Source organism: Oncorhynchus nerka, unplaced genomic scaffold (genome assembly GCF_034236695.1).
Source record: "Oncorhynchus nerka isolate Pitt River unplaced genomic scaffold, Oner_Uvic_2.0 unplaced_scaffold_2431, whole genome shotgun sequence".
Classification (NCBI taxonomy): Eukaryota; Metazoa; Chordata; class Actinopteri; order Salmoniformes; family Salmonidae; genus Oncorhynchus; species Oncorhynchus nerka.
In genome coordinates this window covers 25,995-40,658 of record NW_027038865.1, presented here as the reverse complement: position 1 = coordinate 40,658, position 14,664 = coordinate 25,995, and the positions used below count along the sequence as shown (strand labels likewise).

Sequence of the window (14,664 nt, the reverse complement as noted above, 5' to 3'; positions counted from 1 at the left end):
TGCCTACAATCGCTCAGTCAGACTGCTCTATCAGATCATAGACTTAATTATAACATAACACACAGAAATACGAGCCTTTGGTCATTAATATGGTCGAATATGGAAACTATCATTTCGAAAACAAAACGTTTATTATTTCAGTGCAATACGGAACCGTTCGGTATTTTATCTAAAGGCTGGCATCCCTAAGTCTAAATATACTTGTTACATTGCACAACCTTCAATGTTATGTCATAATTACTTAAAGTCCTGGCAAATTAGTTCGCAATGAGCCAGGCTGCCCAAACTGTTGCATCTACCCTTGACTCTGCGTGCAATGAACACAAGAGAAGTGACACAATTTCACCTGGTTAATATTGCCTGCTAACCTGGATTGCTTCTAGCTAAATATGCAGGTTTAAAAATATATACTTCTGTGTATTGATTTTAAGAAAGGCATTGGTGTTATGGTTAGGTACACATTGGAGCAACGATACGCACCGCATCGACAGGACATGCTAGATAAACTAGTAATATCATCACCCATGTGTAGTTATAACTAGTGATTATGATTGATTGTGGTTTTCATAAAAATAAAAATGATAAAACATGTAAAAAATATTAATCCTTTTTAGATAAAACTATATTAAAAATAATCACGTCACCAAATAATTGATGAAAACATGAAGGTCTACAGTAGCCTCAGCAGCATTCTGTAGGGTAGCACCATGGTGTAGCCTGGAGAACAGCGAGTTTCCGTTTCTCCTCTGAGTAATTTGACTTCAATACAAACCTACGAGGTTTTGGAAACGTTTTTTTTCACCTGGTCACATACAGCTGATGTGTTGTGCATTGAAGTCCAGAAGCGAAGGGAAAAGGTGAGAGGAGGAGAGAAGGAATACAACGTGGCTGTAATGAAAGTGAACTGTGTTTACACATGATCAGGGGTGTATTCATTCCGACGATTCTGTTGAAAAACATTTCTTAAACGGAACAAAACAGGTATAAACATACCTGAATTTGTTTTTAAAAACTCTCGTTTGCAACTGCTGGACTAATGATTACATCCTGGATCAGTAGGCGAGAGTGGTATTGAATGTGTCACTGTCTGTCACCTTAAATTTTTCTCTCAACCTGTGTGCACCTGTAAACTTTAATTCATAGACTAGGTTGTAGCTACCTCATGATGGGTATAGGGAAAATGTTAGTATCATGTAGTAGTCCAAACCTATCACTGTTACATTGAACAGGGTGAATGGAATATGAATGACAGTCATCCAACATGCTGTAGTAGAAATAAGGCCATGCCCATGAAAAACAAAATGGTCCTCCCTCATCTTAAACGGCACTGACCGCCACTGTTACGGCCACTGTTACGGTGGTGGACCATTCTTGGAACACATGGGAAACTGTTGAGTTGGAAAAACAAATCACAAATCGGTGCGCCTGGAACCTACTACCATACCCCGTTCAAAGGCACTTAAATATTTAGTCTTCCCAATTCACCCTCTGAATGGTACTCAGACACAATCCATGTCTCATTTGTCTCAAGGCTTAACAATCCTTCTTTAACCGGCCTCCTCCCTTCATCTACACGGATTGAAGTGGATTTAACTAGTGACATCAGTAAGGGATCATAGCTTTCACCTGGATTCACCTGGTCAGTCTATGTCATGGAAGGGGCAGGTGTTCTTAATGTTTTCTAGACTCAGTGTATCGCACTACAGATGATCAAGTGCTATTTGCATGTGATGCATTTGCTCTGTTGTTTACAGGATGATTTGTATCTTATAGAGCGTGGCTTTAAGGGAAGAGTATGGTCACATGTAGACAAAAATGTTGTGAAAAATGAACAGAGTAAATGTGTATAAACACACTACCTATTCATAGAAGTATTTATGCATCATCTACATATTCATATTGAGCTTCTACGTCTGTGTACAGGAACGTATTATTTGGAAGAGAAAATGTATCAGCTTATTATTCAATAATTATGACGTTCTTTCCAATACAAAAAGTGTTGTAACTATTGTTTCCAAACTGCGTTACCCACTCCAGCCAGCAGATGGCGATGGGCGTCTTTCAGTTGACTCTTCTTTCGTGACGTATAATGGACTGGACGGACGCTTCTTCAGGAACAACAAGGCGCCAACTCTTTCGACCACGTCGGTAGCTTGCTAGCCAACATAAAAGTGAAAGATTGACGCTTTAGACCATCTTAATGTTCATGATCTAATCTCAGTGTTTTAAACACAGTTCTGTTGACGTATTAACTGGTTAACTGTAACCTAATTTGCAAACTTGTTAAAGATTTATGCTGAGCCAGGAACGAGGCTAGTCGCTAATGCTAACTAGCTAGCTAACATCCCTGACCATGAGTTCATTAAAGTACTCATCCCCTGCTATAGATGAGGTCTGCTGTTTTAATGTACATTAGCTAACCTCAGTGTTTTAAACAAGTTTCGTTTGACGTATCAACTGGTTTAATTTGCAAACGTGTTAAAGATTGATACTGAGCCTAGCACTAGGCTACACGCTAATGCTAGCTAGCTAGATAACATCCCTGACCATGAGCTCACTAAACTACTCCTCCCTTGCTAATGAAGAGGGGGTCTGCTGTTTGGAGAAAGAATCTTTCAGAATGAAAAAGGAGGAAGAGGAGGCTGTTATAGTGAAAGAAGAGAAAGAACCGTTTAGAGAGGAAGATGATGCTATCTCAATAAAGGTGAAGGAGGAAGACGTTTTGGGAGTGAGAGGAAAAGAGGAAGAGACAGAATATCAGATTAACACCAGTGAGTACTGTCTTCAACAGGGACACAAACTATGCAGTTATTGAATGTGGGGTTTTAAGGGGCATTCTACTGAAGTTATACACTTCAATATGTTGTTCAGTACTGTAGGAATTGTTAAAGGGTCATCTGCCATTGGTTCATATATTTTTGGGACTTTTCAATTCGATGTATTGAATTCTCCATGTGGTCTATATTAAAGTTCCCCTCGTCTAATATAACAGGCTTTTAAAATTCTATATTGGTGCATATTTTCTACTTAAAATAACAAAGGGACGCAAAAGCCACCCATTTCGTGGAACGACCCTTTAACATTTGCGTCACAAACACTATTTTAGGAAATCATGATGAAAGTGGCCATTTTAGACATATGCATGCCTCTTGTAAGACTCTATGATTGCAATAGATGGTCATCAGTTTACCATCTGTTTGATGTTCTCATTCACACAGGAGAGAGACATGACTATCGTGGATCCTCTGGGGAGCCTCAACAACATCCTGATGCTGACGAGGCAGTGAAGAGTCTCTCCAGATCAGAACACCAGATGGTACAGCTTGGTCTGGTCTAGCTCTATCTGGGTCTGGGCTGTGTTTCTGTAAAGCACTTTATGTCAACAGTGGCATCAGCATCCATAATGATATGTCTGTGTGTCCCCTCTTTATGGTTACCAGGACAACGCTAGCACTTCCTCCCTCCCGGAGTCCTCGTGTCGTGCCTCTCCCGGTAGCACCTTACTGCTGGGTATGAAGAGGTTGTCTGTGCTGCTGGTGGACTGCAGGAAAACAACGGGGCTGAGTGGAACTGTGAGAGGAGGAGAAGAGAATAAAGGATCAGATTTGACTCATCAAAGTAAGTGTTGTAGTTTAGTTTGAACAAATTAAATAGATCTGCCCACTGGAATCTGTTACCAGGACAACCAGCAGAGTTCTGTTAGTTGACAGGAAGAGAGACTGGTGTCTGTTACCAGGACAACCAGCAGAGTTCTGTTAGTTGACAGGAAGAGAGACTGGTGTCTGTTACCAGGACAACCAGCAGAGTTCTGTTTGTTGACAGGAAGATAGACTGGTGTATATGGATGTCATGAATATTATAACACTGAAAAAGGATTCTCCCAATGAAAAGAGAGAAACCAATTGACCATATAAAACCTTGATGAAAGTTAGCTTTGGAGAGATAGTTTCAAGATGATCCAATGTAAGGTGCTTGTTTTACAAAAACTTTTCCTTAAAACATTATGGATGTCACATTGCCTGTCCCAGTCAACGCCCCTATCTTTACAAGACTGTAGAAACAGGCAAACTAAACTCAAGACACTGTTAATTAACTAATACTGGAGGAAAGCTGTGATCAGGCTGCCCACTCAAGAGAAAGCTTCAAACTGTAACCAGTGCTGGCAACCTGGTTATCCATCAACCTACCAGGGTAGTTACAAACAGTAGAGGAATGAAATCATCAATGAGTTTTGATCATATCTTTACTAATGCTGCAGAAATGGGTTTTAAAGCAGTATCCAGATCCATCAGATGTAGTGATCACAATATAGTAGCCATGTCTAGGAAAACCACAGTTCCAAAGGCTGGGCCTAATATTGTGTATAAGAGGTCATACATTTTTTTGTAGTGATTCCTATGTTGTTGATGTAAATAATATTTGTTGGCCCTTGGTGTGTAATGATGAGCAACCAGACACTGCCCTTGACACATTTGAAACTGCTTATCCCAGTTACTAATAAGCAGCACCCATTAAGAAAAGGACTGTAAAAACTGGTAATTCCATGTGGATTGATGAGGAATTACAAAATGGTATGATGAAGAGGGACGCAAAAAAGATGGCAAATAGGTCTGGCTGAATAACTGATTGGCAAACCTATTGCATATTGAGAAATCATGTGACTAAACTGAATAAAAAGAAGAAAGTACACTATGAAACAAAGATAAATGACATGAAGAATGATAGTAAAAATCTTTGGAGCATCTTCAATGAAATTTTGCGCAAATAAAATCAACAATGACAAGTCACTGGTGTCTGACAACGTGGATGGAAAATTGAGGATAATAGCAGCCGATATTGCCGATATTGCCATTCCTATTTGCCTTGTCTTTAGCTAGCTACATAGTCGTCGTTGTATCAAAGATAATTGCGTAATTATCGTATTTCGTCGTCTCCTATCTGCCCAACACGTTCACCGTCTACCGTAGCACTGTAGTAACTATCACACTCAACTGAACGACTTGATTAGTGTAGTGTTAGCTAGCTACATAGTTGTCTTTGCTGTCTTCGTATCCAAGATAATTGTGTAGTTTAGAGTGTGGAGTCTTAGAGTGATAATTGCGTTATTATCGTATTTCGTCGTCCTCCTATCTGCCTAGCAGCTAGCCAGCTAGCATACGTTCACCGGCTACCGTAGCACTGTAGTAACTATCACACTCAACTGAACGACTTGATTAGTGTAGTATTAGCTAGCTACATAGTTGTCTTTGCTGTCTTCGTATCCAAGATAATTGTGTAGTTAGAGTGTGTAGTCTTAGAGTGATTATCTTAATTCACCGAGGTTAGCTAGCCAGCTATTTTGTCGTCCTTAACGTAGGAGACACTCCTAGCTAGCCAATAGCCAGCCAACGTCTACTGAATAGAACTTTCGCATTCCGGTCGCATTCCGCTTCGCTCCACAGGTAGTATCACATTTTCATTTAATTTCATTACAGTCCCAACGGTGTGATTTGTTTGATCGTAGCTAGCTACATAGCCGTCTTTGTTTCAAAGATAATTGTGTAGTCTAGAGCGATTTTCTAGGTTAGCTAGCCAGCTATTGTCGTTCTCCTAACGCAACGTAACGTAACCAACACTGCTAGCTAGCCAGCTAGCCCCCGAAAAGCAGCATTGTAGAAACTTCACACTCAAAGGAACGACTTGATTAGGGTAGTGTCAACAACGCAGCTAGCCTACCTCAGCAGTACTGTATCATTTTAATCATTTTAGTCAATTAGATTCTTGCTACGTAAGCTTAACTTTCTGAACATTCGAGACGTGTAGTCCACTTGTCATTCCAATCTCCTCTGCATTAGCGTAGCCTCTTCTCTAGCCTGTCAACTATGTGTCTGTCTATCCCTGTTCTCTCCTCTCTGCACAGACCATACAAACGCTCCACACCGCATGGCCGCGGCCACCCTAATCTGGTGGTCCCAGCGCGCACGACCCACGTGGAGTTCCAGGTCTCCGGTAGCCTCTGGAACTGCCGATCTGCGGCCAACAAGGCAGAGTTCATCTCAGCCTATGCCTCCCTCCAGTCCCTCGACTTCTTGGCTCTGACGGAAACATGGATCACCACAGACAACACCGCTACTCCTACTGCTCTCTCTTCGTCCGCCCACGTGCTCTCGCACACCCCGAGAGCTTCTGGTCAGCGGGTGGTGGCACCGGGATCCTCATCTCTCCCAAGTGGTCATTCTCTTTTCTCCCCTTACCCATCTGTCTATCGCCTCCTTTGAATTCCATGCTGTCACAGTTACCAGCCCTTTCAAGCTTAACATCCTTATCATTTATCGCCCTCCAGGTTCCCTCGGAGAGTTCATCAATGAGCTTGATGCCTTGCTCCTTTCCTGAGGACTTGATAAGCTCATTCCTCTCTGCCTCCTTCTTTCCACTCCTCCTTTCCTCACAAGGCAGGCAATCGCCACGACCTCATCTTTAGGACGGCTCACCATCCAACACTTCCCACTCACAGTTCTGGGCCCGACTTTTCCATCCTACTCTCCCTGCTCAAACCTTCTCCAACCTTTGACTGCATTCAACCCTCCTCTGCCTCCCTTTCTTTCCTTTGACTCTCTCTGTCCCCTTCCTCCAGGCCTCACCTCCCCTCACCTTCCCCTCATTGCGAGCTCACAGGGCTCCGGCAGGCAAGCGGAAATGGAGGAAAACTCGACTGACCTGGCATCCGATCCTCCCTCCTTGCTACATTTTCAAACCTCTGTCTCTGCTGCTGCCACTTCTGCTCAAGCATCTGCCCTAACCCTGTGCTCTGCCACCTCTTCCCTCTCCCCTCCCCCCTCTCCCCCTCCTGATGACATCTCAACCATTTTGAAAAGAAGGTCGACGCATCCGATCCTCGTTGCTAAGTCAAACAACCTGCCCTACCCTGTGCTCTGACCCTTTCCCCCTCTCTCCAGATGACATCTTCTCCAGACCATCAACCTGCCCGCTTGACCTTATCCCTCCTACTTCTCAGACCATCTCCGCCTTCATCAACAACATCCCTGACCGCTGGCTACGTCCCTCCCGTCTTCAAGAGAGCGAGAGTTGCACCCCTTCTGAAAAAACCTACACTCGATCCCTCCGATGTCAACAACTACAGAACAGTATCCCTTCTTTCTTTTCTCTCCAAAACTCTTGAACGTGCCGTCCTTGGCCAGCTCTCCTGCTATCTCTCTCAGAATGACCTTCTTGATCCAAATCAGTCAGGTTTCAAGACTAGTCATTCAACTGAGACTGCTCTTCTCTGTATCACGGAGGCGCTCCGCACTGCTAAAGCTAACTCTCTCTCCTCTGCTCTCATCCTTCTAGACCTATCGGCTGCCTTCGATACTGTGAACCATCAGATCCTCCTCTCCACCCTCTCCGAGTTGGGCATCTCCGGCGCCGCCCACGCTTGGATTGTGTCCTACCTGACAGGTCGCTCCTACCAGGTGGCGTGGCGAGAATCCGTCTCCTCACCACGTGCTCTCACCACTGGTGTCCCCCAGGGCTCTGTTCTAGGCCCTCTCCTATTCTCGCTATACACCAAGTCACTTGGCACTGTCATAACCTCACATGGTCTCTCCTATCATTGCTATGCAGACGACACACAATTAATCTTCTCCTTTCCCCCTTCTGACGACCAGGTGGCGAATCGCATCTCTGCATGTCTGGCAGACATATCAGTGTGGATGACGGATCATCACCTCAAGCTGAACCTCGGCAAGACGGAGCTGCTCTTCCTCCCGGGGAAGGACTGCCCGTTCCATGATCTCGCCATCACGGTTGACAACTCCATTGTGTCCTCGTCCCAGAGCGCTAAGAACCTTGGCGTGATCCTGGACAACACCCTGTCGTTCTCAAATAACATCAAGGCGGTGGCCCGTTCCTGTAGGTTCATGCTCTACAACATCCGCAGAGTACGACCCTGCCTCACACAGGAAGCGGCGCAGGTCCTAATCCAGGCACTTGTCATCTCCCGTCTGGATTACTGCAACTCGCTGTTGGCTGGGCTCCCTGCCTGTGCCATTAAACCCCTACAACTCATCCAGAACGCCGCAGCCCGTCTGGTGTTCAACCTTCCCAAGTTCTCTCACGTCACCCCGCTCCTCCGCTCTCTCCACTGGCTTCCAGTTGAAGCTCGCATCCGCTACAAGACCATGGTGCTTGCCTACGGAGCTGTGAGGGGAACGGCACCTCAGTACCTCCAGGCTCTGATCAGGCCCTACACCCAAACAAGGGCACTGCGTTCATCCACCTCTGGCCTGCTCGCCTCCCTACCACTGAGGAAGTACAGTTCCCGCTCAGCCCAGTCAAAACTGTTCGCTGCTCTGGCCCCCAATGGTGGAACAAACTCCCTCACGACGCCAGGACAGCGGAGTCAATCACCACCTTCCGGAGACACCTGAAACCCCACCTCTTTAAGGAATACCTAGGATAGGATAAAGTAATCCTTCTCCCCCTCCCCCCTTAAAAGACCTAGATGCACTATTGTAAAGTGGCTGTTCCACTGGATGTCATAAGGTGAAAGCACCAATTTGTAAGTCGCTCTGGATAAGAGCGTTAGTTATTTAGTTATTAGTTGTTAGTTATTAGTTAGTTAGTTATTTGATGTTTAAGGAAGTGTGTAGGTCACATTCTGTATACATTTACATTTACATTTAAGTCATTTAGCAGACGCTCTTATCCAGAGCGACTTACAAATTGGTGCTTTCACCTTATGACATCCAGTGGAACAGCCACTTTACAATAGTGGTGTATCATACAGCTATGAAAGTTATATACAGTATATCACAAAAGTGAGTACACCCTCACATTTTTGTAAATATTTGGGTATATCTTTTCATGTGACAACACTGAAGAAATTACACTTTGCTACAATGTAAAGTAGTGAGTGTACAGCTTGTATAACAGTGTAAATTTGCTGTCCCCTCAAAATAACTCTACACACAGCCATTAATGTCTAAACCGCTGGCAACAAAAGTGCGTAGCCCTATTTGGTAATAGACCAAGTCCATATTATGGCAAAAAAAAAAATAATAATGTTGCTGGCAACAAATGTGAGTACACCCCTAAGTGAAAATGTCCAAATTGGGCCCAATTAGCCATTTTCTCTCCCGGTGTCATGTGACTCGTTAGTGTTACAAGGGCTCAGGTCTGAATGGGGAGCAGGTGTGTTACATTTGGTGTCATCGCTCTCACACTCCCTCATACTGACTGGTCACTGGAAGTTCAACATGGTACCTCGTGGCAAAGAACTCTCTGAGGATCTGAGAAAAATAATTGTTGCTCGACATAAAGATGGCCTGGGCTATAAGAAGATTGCCAAGACCCTGAAACTGAGCTGCAGCACGGTGGCCAAGACCATACGGCGGTTTAACTGGACAGGTTCCACTCAGAACAGGCCTCGCCATGGTCGACCAAAGAAGTTGAGCGCACGTGCTCAGCGTCATATCCAGAGGTTGTCTTTGGGAAATAGACGTATGAGTGCTCCAGCATTGCTGCAGAGGTTGAAGGGGTGGTGGGTCAGCCTGTCAGTGCTCAGACCATACGCCATACACTGCATCAAATTGGTCTGCATGGCTGTCGTCCCAGAAGGAAGCCTCTTCTAAAGATGATGCACAAGAAAGGAGGACTCCAGTGGCAACCTGTGAAGATCTGGTGAACTCCATGCCCAAGAGAGCTAAGGCAGTGCTGGAAAATGATGGTGGCCACACAAAATATTGACACTTTGGGCCCAATTTGGACATTCTCACTTAGGGGTGTACTCACTTTTGTTGCCAGCAGTTTAGACATTAATGGCTGTGTGTTGAGTTATTTTGAGGGGACAGCATGTGAGGGGTGTACTCACTTTTGTGATATACTGTATTTAGAACCACCTGCTTGATAGGAATCCAGCAACGTCTGTGTCTTTAGTGTCCAAGAACTGTTTCGTTTTTTGTGTTCTGACTTGTAAAACAGGATGAATAAAATAAGTAATGTAAACATAGCAGTAATTACCAGGAAGCTCTACATTTGTTTTAAAATCACACTAAGATTGTTAAAACTGGCCTCAGGTTATTGAGAGATCTGATTTAGGATTTACCCTCGTAGCAAGGTTGTTTTATCATGTGGTTTCATTCGGGTCTCTATTTAAAAATAACACTGTCTTTGGCAGGAGAAAGACCAGACTCGGAGGAACCAAAGCCAGGGACGTCCAAACTAGCAAGACGACACCAGTGCTCCCACTGTGGAAAGAGTTGTAACCAGAAAGCACAACTGAAAGCTCATGAGAGAATACACACAGGAGAGAAGCCTTACCACTGCTCCCAATGTGAAAAGTGTTTCAACCATTCCGGATGCTGAAAGAACATGAGAGAATACACACAGGAGAGAAACCGTACCACTGCTCCCAATGTGGAAAGTTTTTCACCCTGAGAGGACACCTGAAACAACACGAGAAAATACACACAGGAGAGAAGCCTTAGCACTGCTCCCAATGTGGAAAGTGTTTCGTCCGTTTGGGGTACCTGAAACAACATGAGAGAATACACACAGGAGAGAAGCCTTACCACTGCTCCCAATGTGGAAAGTGTTTACACCAGTCAGGGGAGCTGAAACGGCATGAGAGAATACACACGGGAGAGAAGCCTTACCACTGCTCCCAGTGTGGAAAGAGTGTCAACCGGAAAGAGAACCTGAAAGCTCACGAGAGAATACACACAGGGCAGAAGCCTTACCACTCCTCCCAGGGTGCAAAGCTTTTGCCCATTTAGGAAGCCTGAAAGAACACATTAGACTGCACACAGAGGAGAAGGCTTAGAAAAGCTCAAACTGTGGGAAAACATATTACTCATAACAGTCATTAAAACGTCATTAGAGAATCCACACAGGAGAGATAAATTAATTATCTTAGCGTGTATGTTGATATTTCACATCACATGGACTTAAAATTCATCAGAGAACATACACAGTGCTCCCGTTGTCTTATATTGTTGACTGACAATGTGTTTACCTGTCTTTACCATATGAAATTAAATGGTACAGGGTATACTCAAACATATATTTGTTTGTTTTTATTAGAAAACATGAATTGAATATGGAGTATGTCAGTTTGAATATAAAGATCAGGTTCCTTCTTTTTAAATTGTCCTTTTTTAAACTCTGTGTGTTTATCTGGGTGTGTCATCACTCAATGCTTCAGGAATTCAGACTGTCTCCACTGCGCTGTGTAACTCTGTTATTCTCTCTGAGCTCAGAAATAAAGAATCTTGGTTTGACTTGGACTCCAGCAGATCCTTATTTTATAATATCCACCACAACTCGCCCATGGATTGCTGTGTTTTATTGTCTCAATGAAGAGTTCCTCTTTCGACTTGCCTGGTGGCATTTACAAGCCTCCCACTGGTTGAATAAACGTTGTTACCCGAATGATGAGATTATTATTTTATTTGTCAAATGGCAACCAAGCATCGATCATCATGTCACCAGAATAAGAACCTCAAAATGTATTGGAAAGGAGCATCAAGCTCATCACATGCACTTTCACCACCCTGTGAAGTTCATAACTTATTTCATCTGTAGCCTAATAAACTACATGGTTTCTCAAGTCATAGTGGGAGGACCACACAACATATCATGTGACTCCAAGTTAACTAAGATGTGATTGTTATCATTAAGGAGTTTCCACAGCCATTTCTCACTTAGACATTTTTACTGACACAAAAAGACAAACAAATTGTCAAACGGAGTAACAAATCGTCTGTCAGCATTTATAAAAGTGTACAGGCATATCCTGTTTCCGTCAGCCCGGTCATTACTTCTGAAATGGTTGGATCAATATCCACCTTCATGATGTGGATGAAGCCTGATTTGGAATGTCTGAGTAGTTCTATATGATGTCATAATACACCCCTCTGATAGTGATACATTTGCTCCATTGTTTCCATGTCAGTTGGTTTCCCACTCTGATGGTTTATATCTGACAGAGGGGCTTTTCTAGCCAGCCTCCGCCCAGTACCCTGCCCTGAACTTAGTCACTGTTTCTAGCCGTCTACCACCCAGTACTCCACCCTGTATTCTAGTCAAGGCTCATCCTATATAACTACTACTGTACACACCTTTTATATTCATATACGGTCCATAATGTCTAGATACACCAACATATACATTTTAAACAAATTGTATTTATTTATATTCCAGACTCTGACATTCCTCGTTCTACCATTTCTATATTTCTAAATCCTTAAAATAAATTGTAGGGAAAATAATTAGGTCACACAAATGACTATTTCTAAACAAAGATAATAGACAATAGAATGGGAGAGGTTTCTTATACTATCTATACTTACCCGGTGAAGAGACTCCAGGGATGGTGATGAAGGCTGTAGGAATGAAAATCAGACAGTGAAGAGATTCCAGGGACGGTGATGAAGGCTGTAGGAATGAAAATCAGACAGTGAAGAGATTCCAGGGACGGTGATGAAGGCTGTAGGAATGAAAATCAGACAGTGAAGAGACTCCAGGGACGGTGATGAAGGCTGTAGGAATGAAAATCAGACAGTGAAGAGATTCCAGGGACGGTGATGAAGGCTGTAGGAATGAAGATCAGACAGTGAAGAGACTCCAGGGACGGTGATGAAGGCTGTAGGAATGAAGATCAGACAGTGAAGAGACTCCAGGGATGGTGATGAAGACTGTAGGAATGAAGATCAGACAGCAATACTGGTCCTGTGGTCAGGTGGGTGAGTGGTCGATCCAGACAATGATTGTGAGGAAGCATGCGGGGAACAGGCTCCTTTCTACTACCATTCTGGGGTCTGGATACATGCCAACAAAGACTACAACTGCTTCAAACAATGGGAGAGGCTACCATTGACCACCACACTTTCTTTCATAACCAGGAAGCCCATGTTGAGCCATCAGTGTTCCCACTATGGAAGAGGGAGCAGGAAGCCGTCATCCAGTCTCTCAGAAAACCATGTTGAGCCATCAGTGTTCCCACTATGGAAGAGGGAGCAGGAAGCCGTCATCCAGTCTCTCAAGGACAACGGTGCAGCACTGGTGTTAGTAGCTGATGAGAGAAGTGACAGCCTGGACACACAGCAAAGTTTGGCGCGATCAGTGTTGTTGAGCAGAGAATCAACCAGAGAATCAACCAGGTTGTTGAAGTTATTCAGGTGCATAATACATTTGATTTGTTTAATTCTGTTTTATTCAATTAGAATAATTTACTCTGAATGAGAACAAGCACATCTGTGAGCTTTATGCGTTATAACATCGATTGACTAAATGATGACGTTGACAGATTTGTAGTAAAACCAGGTTTGGAGTCAAATCCATTTAATTTCCAGTCAATTCAGAAAGTAAACCAAATTCCACATTTTCCTCATTGAAAACCATAGCAGAGAATTGAGTTTACTTCCTGAATTTACTGGAATATTCTAAAATTGATTCAATTGGGAGGTTTTCCTCATGAATCTGCACAACAACACCCTATAATGACGAAGCAAAAACAGGATTTTAGAAATGTTTGCAAATGCATTTAAATATTAAACTGAAATATCACATTTAAATACGTATTCAGAACCTTAACTCAGTGCTTTGTTGAAGCACTTTTGGCAGTGATTATAGCCTCAAGCCGCCTTGGGTATAACACTACAATCTTGGCATCCCTGTATTTGTGACTCCACTTGACTCTGTACTGGTACCTCCTGTATATAGCCTCCACATTGACTCTGTACTGGTACCTACTGTATATAGCCTCCACATTGGCTCTGTACTGGTACCTCCTGTATATAGCCTCCACATTGACTCTGTACTGGTACCTCCTGTATATAGCCTCCACATTGACTCTGTTCTGGTACCTCCTGTATATAGCCTCCACATTGACTCTATACTGGTACCTCCTGTATATAACCTCCACATTGACTCTGTGCTGGTACCTCCTGTATACAGCCTCCACATTGACTCTGTACTGGTACCTCCTGTATACAGCCTCCACATTGACTCTGTACTGGTACCCCCTGTATATAGCCTCCACATTGACTCTGTACTGGTACCTCCTGTATACAGCCTCCACATGTATATAGCCTCCACATTGACTCTGTACTGGTACCTCCTGTATACAGCCTCCACATTGACTCTGTACTGGTACCTCCTGTATACAGCCTCCACATTGACTCTGTACTGGTACCTCCTGTATATAGCCTCCACATTGACTCTGCACTGGTACCCCCTGTATATAGCCTTCACATTGACTCTGTACTGGTACCTCCTGTATACAGCCTCCACATGTATATAGCCTCCACATTGACTCTGTACTGGTACCTCCTGTATACAGCCTCCACATTGACTCTGTACTGGTACCTCCTATATACAGCCTCCACATTGACTCTGTACTGGTACCTCCTGTATACAGCCTCCACATTGACTCTGTACTGGTACCTCCTGTATATAGCCTCCACATTGACTCTGCACTGGTACCCCCTGTATATAGCCTTCACATTGACTCTGTACTGGTACCCCCTGTACATAGCCTCCACATTGACTCTGTACTGGTACCCCTTGTATATAACATCCACATTGACATTGTTCTGGTACCCCGTTTATAGCCTCCACATTGACTCTGTACTGGTACCCGTATACAGCCTCCACATTGACTCTGTACTGGTACCCCCTGTATAC

General features: G+C 43.8%; 1 protein-coding gene across 2 annotated transcripts in view; it reads left to right on the top strand.

The window, feature by feature from the left end:
• The first annotated feature begins 556 nt into the window (after nt 1-556).
• Nucleotides 557-14,664, top strand: part of LOC135567186 (zinc finger and SCAN domain-containing protein 21-like) — a 37,919-nt gene continuing 23,811 nt past the window's right edge. The window contains exons 1-4 of one of the 2 annotated variants that reach the window (XM_065014615.1): nt 575-2,771; nt 3,219-3,316; nt 3,441-3,618; nt 10,157-11,037. In XM_065014615.1, the coding sequence (XP_064870687.1) occupies nt 2,549-2,771; nt 3,219-3,316; nt 3,441-3,618; nt 10,157-10,344 (687 nt within the window). In that variant the 5' untranslated portion in view covers nt 575-2,548 and the 3' untranslated portion in view covers nt 10,345-11,037. Of the gene's footprint in view, nt 2,772-3,218; nt 3,317-3,440; nt 3,619-10,156; nt 11,038-14,664 lie in introns of those variants that run through there. The other variant, XM_065014614.1, reaches the window with a different exon arrangement.